The 11,376-nt window shown below is 37.5% G+C and overlaps 1 protein-coding gene across 1 annotated transcript; it reads right to left on the reverse strand.

Moving 5' to 3' along the window:
• Positions 1 to 500: 500 nt before the first annotated feature.
• LOC149665099 (epithelial sodium channel subunit gamma-like) lies at positions 501 to 7,750 on the reverse strand. Its single transcript, XM_089842074.1, has 13 exons — positions 7,703 to 7,750; positions 5,575 to 5,759; positions 5,423 to 5,514; positions 5,173 to 5,345; positions 5,045 to 5,113; positions 4,639 to 4,698; positions 4,501 to 4,587; positions 4,085 to 4,199; positions 2,098 to 2,230; positions 1,224 to 1,281; positions 1,130 to 1,146; positions 1,016 to 1,076; positions 501 to 608 (listed from the first exon to the last, which is right to left on the reverse strand). Exons 1-13 carry the CDS (start codon positions 7,748 to 7,750, stop codon positions 501 to 503), a joined length of 1,206 nt encoding a protein of 401 aa, XP_089698200.1.
• Between the last annotated feature and the right edge of the window lie 3,626 nt (positions 7,751 to 11,376).

The following is an 11,376-nucleotide window of genomic DNA, read 5'->3' on the forward strand; positions in this document are numbered from 1 at the left end:
TTAATTAATATAACTATTATATTAATTAATATATTTTAAATTAATTGATATATATCTTTTAAATTAATTAATATATAATTTACTAAGGTTCGTAACTTTAATACGAAAAAAACGCTTATTCCGTTTTCTTCATCAGTACACGAGAAATACAAGAAACCTCGTGTACTGGAAATAGGCCTAGGCGTAGATCTTGTGATTTTGGCCACTTTTCGCCACTTGAAAAAGGGATGTTTAAAAGGGGGTTACAATTTTGGAGAAACGGGTATGGCCAGGCACCCTTTCGACTGCTTGTTCGAGATTTTTTAATTAAATAAACTTTTACCAAATTTTACATTATATTTTTAAATGCTCAAAAATAGTTTTTAGCTTCAACTTTTTTAAAACCAGTAATTTAAGTCATTTACGAAAGACTATGACGTATTTCTTTCGAATAACGTGTTGTTTGTGTGTGTTAACGAAGCATAGTATACTTATAGCATACAGATTTATTAGCAACTTTTTTAAAATGCCCTTTGTGCGTTACTGACTATGTTGGAAATTGAGGCTAAGATAGAAGCTCCAAGCCATAGTCCCAAGTGTCCACCAACTGCTCCTAAAACGTCTTGCATCTGTAAATTAAAATATTTTAAATTTGGTTTTCCATGTTTTCCTCCCAAATTTTTTTTCTGTATTGCTATGCGAGTACTCGTCGAAATTCGTTACAAATTATGTTAATTATAGCAATTTATGGCATTTCATACCTATTTTTCACGTATCATACAATAAATAATAGGAAAAATAGTATTTTAATTGCAATAATACTATACCATAGAAGCTATAGTCAACAATAACGAAGCCACCCTGTAGAGATTGCTATTACTTTTAAATATCTTACATGATCAATCATACTATAATCCCCAAAATATTTGTATAAAATATTTTGACTACATTTTATTTAATAATAATAAAAATTTTGCTATTTATCTTTCTTAAAAATTTTTAAATTATTGCACTTAAATTATCATAAATGTCTCACCGTGTATTTTGGATGAGTCGAGTATACAACTTGTTCAAGCGTAGAAAAGTACATCTTGAACCTAGAATTTTATTAGTAAAGTAAGTCTAAATTGAGTAACAATAACGTCTTTACCTTCCAAAGTCACTCCTCTAAACCAAAAAATTCAATATTATTATTTAAGAAAGTATATTTTAATAATTGCTAAACTTAATAAAGTTGCACTCACCGATCCATACTCATCAGCAGGTTCGATATAGGATAGCGAAATGTCATATTTGGTATCGCTTAGGGCAAAATTTTAAATGATATTTCGACTGGTTTATTATTATCGCAAACGACAAAGTAAGTCGACTCTTGGCATTAAAATAAGGTACTTACACACATGGGCCGTTGCAACGACAATCCTCTATTCTTTCGACTATTAACTGACTCGACCTCTGGAGACAACAAACTGTATAAAAGAAGAAAACAAGTCAGGGGTGGGGAGGGCGTGTTTGTTTCGTATGTGCTAATGTTGTACAGTATTCATGTTTTCTAACTCGCCAAAGTAATATTCGAGATGGCCTAACGGTTGGGGTACAGGTCCAAGCTAAAAAGGTATGTTTGTCAATTCATCCTTCACATACACACCACAAACATACTCTCTCAGAGATCATAATCGTAAAGCCAGTATGTCTTTCACAACGTTGATAAAAACCTATAACCACTATATATATATGTGTACACATTGAAGGGTCAGTAGACAACTATGAATTAACAACAGCAACCCAGCGTTTACACATAGTGACCTTAGCACCTGAAAATGAATCTATCACTCTAGCTAAAAACCGTGCCCGCATTCTCCATTCCTCCCCGCGCACCAACCCAAATAAACGGTCTATTCACACTTATTGCCGCGCATGAGCTGTTACAATGTTTGGCGGCATGAGTTTTGCGCTTCTATGGAGTTAACATGTAAACTTAACTACGATGGACGAGTGGGAGAACTTTTTGTAGTTGAATATTAAAATAAAATGCCTAATACTTAAAACCATGTTTAGAAATGAAGTGTTTACGTTTTAATGGAAGCGGCGCATTGATATTAGTAGGCTAAATCTCACTAAGCCTCGGCGACGGTATGGGATAATCGCTTCATCGGCGAAGTGACGATGTCCGCCGATGCCGTGCCGAAAGCGCTACGTATAAAATTCTCGCAACCCTTGGCGCCCAATTTGGTGTGTAAAATTTCAATAACTACCTTAATCTTACATTTATCAATTGAATTCCATAAAACGTCTCGTAGGAAGATCAATTAATACATTTGGAACTGATACAACACTTGTTTTATAAAAATAAACTCATACACGTAACAAATAAGGCAAAAGCAATGGTTACAAAAATACGACTGGCAACAAACATTCTTTCTACGCATGGTCATCTCTCAAGAATTTTACCCCCGATCTACCGGTGAAAAGGTCTATAAACAAAATATTTCGAATTTACGCTTTCCAATAAATCGGCTTCGATACATTCGTCCATCAAATTAAAAAATTAACTTGAGGGTTGCCAGGTTAATCTCATTTCTTTCCCCGGTATTTCCAAGAGCCGAAAGATGATAATTTCATAACAAGCGAACCAACGAACTTGTTTTACGTCCATCAAAAGTCGGGAAACTGCTGTTACCTCATATCATAGCGCTAATGTACTTTCGTAATTCTTTCACATTACCAACTCCAAGGTGTTAGTGGGTGTTCCCTTAATCGGTGTCTATCCAAGCTTGATTTTTGTGTGTCCGGGACCACACGCACACCCCCTGCCATACCACTAACCCTGTCGCAATGCTAGATCTGGTTACATAACCACACCTATAGTCTGTCAAACGAAAGAAGAGCCCTGAGAAATTTGTCCAAATTGGTGTCGCCACCATCGACCCCATAGTACTTTATCAACTTGTTTTGTTTTGTCAATAGTCGTCTGTAATATATTCTGCTATAAACAGATAGGCTTAATCGCAATAGAACCAATACATTTTGCTATATATATTTTTAATATGTTTATGTTTCATGATTTTTTACGATCATCGAGTATTAAAGAATAAAAAACAAAATTAACGACAAGACACCAGTTTTATCTTTGTTGAACTAGCATTGCAATATATTTTAATGACATAAGTTAAAGTACTTGTCCATAAGTAGTTCTGCGTCAAAGCGTCTTCAGTCCACGTTTTCATCAGTCTTCGCTGTCTTCTTCCATATTAATTTTAAGAGGTTCAATTGTGGTTTCGATGATGGGATCTTTTTCCCAATACTCTTGCATTATATTCTCGACGTGCTCTATATCCTTACGCCAATTCTCTGGTGTCACACGTTCAATGGCCCTCAATGTTGCATCTTTGACCGTCGAGAGTTTGAAACCAGAATTCTGCTTCGCAACGTCGCACTTGTGCCCATATTAGTTCAATCGGGTTAAACTGGTGGAATCATCACTACCGTGTGACCTCTACTTTTAGCAACCTCGTCAATTTTGTACTTCAGGGTTCAGGACTTGTGACGCTTTATTATTTCATAAAGTTCACGTCGAAAATATAATGCATGAGTATTGGGAAAAAGATTCCATCATCGAAACCACAATTGAACCTCTTAAAATTAATATGCAAGAAGACAGCGAAGACTCTGATGAAGACGTGGACTGAAGACGCTTTGATGCTGAACTACTTAGACTTATGGACAAGTACTTTAACTTATGTCATTAAAATACATTGCAAAGCTAGTTCAACATAGATAAAACTGGTGTCTTGTCGTTAATTTTGTTTTATATACTTTAATACACGATGATCGTAAAGAAATCATGAAACATAAACATATTAAATATATATAGCAAAATTTATTGGTTCTATTGCGATTAAGCCTATCTGTTTATAGCAGACTATATTACAGACGACTATTGACAAAACAAAACAAGTTGATAAAGTACTATGGGGTCGATGGTGGTGACACCAATTTGGACAAATTTCTCAGGGCTCTTCTTTCGTTTGACAGACTATAGCAAAATTTCACACTTAAGTGCAATAAATATATAAATTAGAAATAATTGAAGTAAAACACATACCATTTGTCAAATTAGATAAGTCACAAGGTGGAAAATTTGCCATCTCTTTCATAATTGGGTCAAAGCAACCGCATCTCTTCAAATTCACTCTCTGGATGCACGCATTAACGCATTCCTATGCCAGATCGAAGTTGTTAAGATCGAGCGTAAAGGAGACGTTGAAAATTTGTAACCGACAGAAAATCATGAGCAAGAAATTTACGTTTTTTCAGTTTTGGTGTTGCAAATTGCTAGATATAGCCTATAAGAACTGGGAACTGATATCGACATTTTTCCTAACCTTTGATTTGAAAACGATGTGATAATATAATAATCTAGCTTTATTTCGTGCCCATAACACTTAGTTGGCTATATTTCAATGGGTCACGACTTCAATGCATAGAGAGGTGGTGGCTAGCCCCTATGCCAAAGCTAACCGGCAGCGCCATATACCAACAAATACCATTAACCTCGGTAAGTTTTGATGGAAAGAAGAAAAAGGGTAAGACCGCAGAGGAAAACTTCTTTATCAAGTGGGGAGACAACTTTCAAACTCAGCGCAGAAGGTTTTGTACGGGAACGAACCCGGGACCTTCTTGCTGCGAGGCGAAAGTGCTGACCAGTTCACCGTCCCACTACCGCAAAGCGTTGTATATGTGGAGTGCCAAAATAAATTTCCCGATATCCATATTACACGAAGATATTAGTCATTTTACGCTTTACAACCATGTTACCTCCATCTCTAGAAATTACTGCTAATGGTCGTCGGAAATTTGATTCAATATGTCAGAGAAATTTATTTTTGACCTAAAACCCTTTATTCTAACAAATAAAATTAATTAGGTCAAGTATATACGGTCTCTTCGTTGTGTCTTATAAATGAGTCAGGATCGATAAACATTTTGTAACGGAGTCTCACCGTTTAAGACCATTAGCTGGTTCTTCTTTTACTTGGAAATTGTAAACCGCGTATTAGCCTACCGTTTGCGTTTGATCTTTGTAGTCCATACAGTCATCTCTATAAGGCGATTTCAAACGACGAATTGTAGTCTAAAATAAATAACCAAGCATCAAAATACATAGTTAAAAATCGTGCCGATGAAGCGAACTTGTTTCAAGGATATGATGGTAGTAGTTCGGTCTCTTAGAAACACATTGTTCTCTTTCTCTAAATCGAGATAAAGATGAGAAGGTCCGACTGAAATTCGCATGCCAAATTCCTTTGTGATATATTTGGTCAAATGATATTCCCTTCGATCGATATTGAAATTGATTGTTAGCGCTATACATAAATATAATAATAAAAATCAATGTTTAACTATTTTTGAACGCAACGAGATAAAAAAGACTTATCGAAACCTGAATTAATTCCGACTGAAGGCTTCTGTTTATCGTTCGGAATCCATTTCCAACAGTTTCCTAGTTCTAGACTATTCAGCTCGACAAATGAACTGAAAGAATTCATTTGTTACTTAATTGTTCAATAACATAAAATTATGATTGTTATTTGCCTCCAGTTGCACGGGCGAAAAGCGTAATAACAGGATTCGATGAGTTGGCTTTTTTCAATTCCCGCGGAAATACGTAGAGTTTTATTAACGTTGGCAACTGCCTGATAATAAGTAGAATATTCCTTTTCCTGTTCGCTTAACTCCACCCGGTTAGGATTTGGATCGCAATCGAACACATTGAGAACCTGCATTTATTGGAGTTTTTATCGTATATTTTTTTGCGGTTTTACCATATTTTGTTATTGTTAAGAGTTCGGTCCGCGACAATTTGGTCTCGCCGTTTTGGTCTTGCCGATTTGGTCTCCCCGTTTTGGTCTCGGGTCAAATGGGTCTTGGGACAATTGGGTCTCGTAACAATTGGGTCTCGGGACAAATGGGTCTCGGGACAAATGGGTCTCGGGACAAATGGGTCTCTTGAAAAATGGGTCTCTAGAAAAATGGGTCTCGAGATAATTGGGTCTCGGGACAAATGGGTCTCGGGAAAAATGGGTCTCGGGAAAAATGGGTCTCGATATAATTGGGTCTCGGGACCTAACCCAACCCAACCTTGTTTGTAGGCAAGAAGATTATTTATAGGCCAGGACAGATAGGCTAATAAAGGGCTTGACCTAGAACATTTGAACATAAAGATGAAAATTGGTACATGTGTTTTTTTAAACCAACAAAAAATATACCAAAAGGCCCTTGCTGTAGAGCGCGAGCTTTCGCGGCCATCTTGGAAAATGGCCGCCGGGAATGCCAGCTTCAATGTATCCCACATTCTTCATCAAAAATTTTGAAAATTGGTACAAATTATGATTGTATCCACCTGAACATCATAGTTAAATTTTACAGCTCTGAGTTTTATAGTTCGGTCTCCATATTGGAAAATAGACGCCTTGAATGCTGGGTGCACTTTATTTCACCATGTTGTAGGGAAATTATGAAAATCTATTGATATTATAATCAGAGCTGTGTGAACCTCATTGTAAAATATTGAAGCCATTCATAAGATAGTTTGGCCGCCATATTGGAAAATGGCCGCCGTGAATGTCATTTAGATAAAGTATATTTTTGAAAAATTATGAAAATTGGTAAATATATTGGCGAAGACCGTCTCAACATCATACTTGAACATTAAAGACGTGCTGCTGATAGTTTGGGCGCCATCTTGGTAGATGACTGCGGGAAATGGCAAATAAATTACCTATATATAAATTTTGTCTATATTTCTTTATTGAGTATGAATGTGTTAAACACCATAAAAAATATTTCTAAGTTATCGACCCCATCTTTGTAATGGTCTTTGAAAGATTACTATCCCAAATTCTGAAACACTGAAAAGCAAAGCTATATTACCAAAAACGGATTTATGTAAGAAGAACGTTGAACCTAGCAAATTCACTACCCATCCTCGCATACTTTATTGAGAAACTTCGTCTGCTTATATTTTGACTCCACCCACAAATTCTGTATATAGCGACTTCTAGAGATCGAAAATGTTATTCTTATCTCTAGTTTCGTGATTAAATATTTTTTTTCGAAATTGGGCCAGTGGTAAAAAAGTAAAGTGGACAACAATGCGATATAACTCCCGATTTAGTGGAATTAAGATTTAAAGTTAAGAATTTAAATAATTGATGTTGAAGAAAAACTAGATACTTAAAAAAAGAAACATCAATAATTCGGGTGTGATAGTCTACCAACTTTTAATACTCATTATCTTTAAGTGCGGAACCTCTTGTGTAAAGAACTGTGAATGTAGACGATCCGAATTAGTTTGCTCAGCAATGCGTGGACATTGTCGCGGTACTAGCTGTGATGGAGCAGAGCAAAAGGGTTTGTCGTGGCTGAGGGGCTCGAGTTCAGGGTGCCGGTTCGGGAGTTGCTTGTGTTCGCCCTTGGTTCAGACCGTTCCATGCCGACCGGTTCCCTAAAGGTTTTGCTCGGCCGCTTCGCCCCGCCCCGCCCAGGTGTTGCCTTAACTGGCTTTCCTCGCAATTGGCAACCCTCTGAAGGTCCAGGATACATTGCATGGGCCGTATGGCGCTGCTGTGCTTGGAGGGAACTCCCCAGTCCTCTCGAGCCTTCGCTGTCATCCAAAACCCTCTGACTTGGCTCGCCGCTAACGGTGTCCAGCTTCTGTCACCTGCTCAAGTGTCGTGTGTCGGGCCCGCTGACCGATCCCGTGTGCCATGACGGCGGTTCCTCAGGATCAATTTCGAATATGATAAGCGAAAAAATCCTCAGGCTGACGATGAATATGAACGAAATGTTAGAGATTTGTCTTAAATCTAATCTTTAACAACACTAGAATGTATAAACCCCATATTAAATTGTATTCCCATATGCAAAGAATTACAGCTTTGAATAACTTTTCTTTCTTTCAGAATTTAGTGTAATAATTTTGAGTGGCCGTTTTTAAAGATGGCGTCTATAATTTCAACTTGGGGATGGCAATTTTTTGTGTTTATTACGTTAATGAAATTAAACTACTCAATATAGAAATTTCGAAAAGATTTATGTATTTGAAATATATTTAGCATTTCCAGCAGTCATTTTCCAATTTGGCGCCCAAACTATCAGTAGCACATTTTCAATATTCAAGTATGATGTTTAAACGGTCTTCAACAATATATTTACCAATTTTCATGACTTTTTAAAAATAAACTGTATCTAAATGAAATTCCCGGCGGCCATTTTCCAATATGGCGGCAAAACTATCCCATGAATGGCTACAATATTTCACAATGAGGTCCACACAGCTCAGATTACAATATCAATAAATTTTCATAATTTTCTAACAACATGGTGAAATATAGTGCACCCAGCATTCACGGCGTCCATTTTCCAATATGGCGACCGAACTGTCAAACTCAGAGCTTCGAAATTTTACTATGATGTTCAGGTGGTTACAGTCATAATATGTACCAATTTTCATAATTTTTGAAGAAGAACATGGAATTCATTTTAGCTGGCATTCCCGGCGGCCATTTTCCAAGATGGCGGCGAAAGCTCGCGCTCTACAGCATGGGACTTTTAGTATATTTTTTGTTGGGTCAAAAATAACACATGTACCAACTTCCATCTTTATGTTCAAATGTTCTAGGTCAAACTCGTCAAACCCTAAAAGTCCTGGGCTATTATATGAGTTTTAAAACCCCGCCTCTTACCACGAACAATTTATTAGCAATAATAGGAATATTTTGGAAAAGGTGTCAGAAATTAAAAGGAGAATATTTTGGAAAAGGTGTCAGAAATTAATTGGAGAATATTTTGGAAAAGGTGTCAGAAATTAATAGGAGAATATTTTGGAAAAGGTGTCAGAAATTAATAGGAGAATATTTTGGAAAAGGTGTCAGAAATTAATAGGAGAATATTTTGGAAAAGGTGTCATAAATTAATAGGAGAATATTTTGGAAAAGGTGGAAGCTAATTAATTGGAGAATATTTTGGAAAAGGCGGCAGTTAACTAAAAGAATATTTTGGAAAAGGTGGCAGCTAATTAATAACAAAAAAATTGGAAAAGGTGGCAGCTAATTAATAACAAAAAAATTTGGAAAAGGTGGCAGCTAATTATTAGGATAATATTCTGGAAAAGGTGGCAGCTAAAGAGTAGGAGAATGTTTTGGAAAAGGTGGCAGCTAAAGAGTAGGAGAATGTTTTGGAAATGGTGGCAGCTAAAGAGTAGGAGAATATTTTGGAAAAGGTGGCAGCTAATTAATAGCAGAATATTTTGGAAAAGGTGGAAGCTAGTTAATAGGAGAATATTTAGGAAAAGGTGACAACTAATTAGTAGAAGAATATTTTGGAAAAGGTGGAAACGAATTATCAGAACCATTGTTTTGGAAAAGGTGGCAACGAATTTTCAGAACCATTGATTTGGAAAAGGTGGCAACGAATTTTCAGAACCATTGTTTTGGAAAAGGTGGCAACGAATTATCAGAGCCATTGTTTTGGAAAAGGTGGCAACGAATAATCAGAACCATTGTTTTGGAAAAGGTGGAAACGAATTATTGGGACCATTGCTTTGGAAAAGGAGGCAACTAATTAGGTGACCAAATAATCACGAAAACAAACCGTCTCGGGACCAAATAGTCCCGAGACCAAATAGTCCCGAGACCAAACAGTCCCGAGACCAAATAGTCCCGAGACCAAATAGTCCCGATACCAAATAGTCCCGATAGCAAATAGTCCCGATACCAAATAGTCCCGATACCAAATAGTCCCGATACAAATAGTCCCGATACCAAATAGTCCCGAGACCAAACAGTACCGAGACCAAATAGTCCCGAGACCAAATAGTCCCGAGACCAAATAGTCCCGAGACCAAATAGTCCCGAGACCAAATAGTCCCGAGACCAAATAGTCCCGAGACCAAATAGTCCCGAGACCAAATAATCACGATACCAAATAGTCCCGAGACCAAATAGTCCCGATACCAAATAGTCCCGATACCAAATAGTCCCGAGACCAAATAGTCCCGAGACCAAATAACCACGATACCAAATAGTCCCGAGATCAAATCAGTGAGACCAATTAGTCCCGCGACCAAATCGACGAGACCAATTCGGCGAGACCAAAATGGCGAGACCAATTCGGCGAGACCAATTCGGCGAGACCAAAATGGCGAGACCAATTCGGCGAGACCAAAATGGCGAGACCAATTCGGCGAGACCAAATTGTCCTGTTCCGTTAAGAGTAACATGCACCTTTGCTAAATTCTACTTAGCTCTTTTTATACTGAAAATGTGCTTGTCATACAATGAAAACGTTCAGTAGAAAGCCCATAGGATTGTTGACGAACTAATGTTTAAAAAATACTGTTCGCTGGTGCGCCTTTTTTAGCCACATTGTATGATGGCAATCTACGATGTGGGTATTATGAGACACATCGTATGATAAACATCTACGATGAGGGTATTATGAAACACATCGTACGACGAACGTCTACGATGTGGCTATTAGTTTGACCTGCCCTGTTGTCGACGTCATCGTTGCCGTCGTTGTCAGCGTGCCAAAGTCCAAGTACCCTATTTGGCAGTTTAAAATCTTCATTCGTCATTGAAGGGAGCTTGATTGGGAGAGGATTGTGGTAAGGTGATATTTTTCGTTCGTGTATTTTAAATGGATGGGGATTATAAAAGTAAGTTGCTTAAGCATTGCATTTAATTGTACTAGAACGTTAAGCATTGTCACAAGGTGAATAATCTAACACCAAGGACATAGCTTTCCAGCCTGCGAATGAATGAGGGTAATGTGTGTCAGGTTATCTCTAACGAACGTCTCATCTCGAGTGTTCCTAAAACTTGATATCCCAAGGCCGAATGTATTTACTGTAGAGTAAATAGTTGTTGAACACCCAAAGTTTTTCTCTCCTAACATTTTTTATCGGCGCCAACAAACATCAGCCGCGGAAAGTTGGGTCTCACTGAAAAAACTCCACCCCCCCCCCTTAAAAAATGTACCATCTTCAATTTTTGGATTGGAGGTTGGGTCCGCTTGTGATGAGCTTGTCGGCCAATAGAGATACGGATATCTTATAAGACGATCGGAGTTTACGTTTTGGCGGAGCAAGTTAAGAATATCGATTCGGGTGTAAATGAATTAATTTAGAAATGGATAAAAGGCTCTCAAAACAAACTCAGAGTATTTCCGCGCCAGAAAAATATATTTCTGTCGGCTTCTAATTTATCCATTATGTCGAACAAATCACCCTCTTTAAAAGCCTTAAACACCGTGCACATGGATGAAACCTCCATGCTCGAACTTAGATAAAAAAAATTAGACCCGCCTGTTTTACTTCACTCTCCACTGCTGTGG

This window comes from Phalangium opilio, unplaced genomic scaffold (assembly GCF_054372755.1).
Source record: "Phalangium opilio isolate 3A_F unplaced genomic scaffold, DU_Popi_V2 ptg000061l_1, whole genome shotgun sequence".
In the NCBI taxonomy this organism is placed as follows: Eukaryota; Metazoa; Arthropoda; class Arachnida; order Opiliones; family Phalangiidae; genus Phalangium; species Phalangium opilio.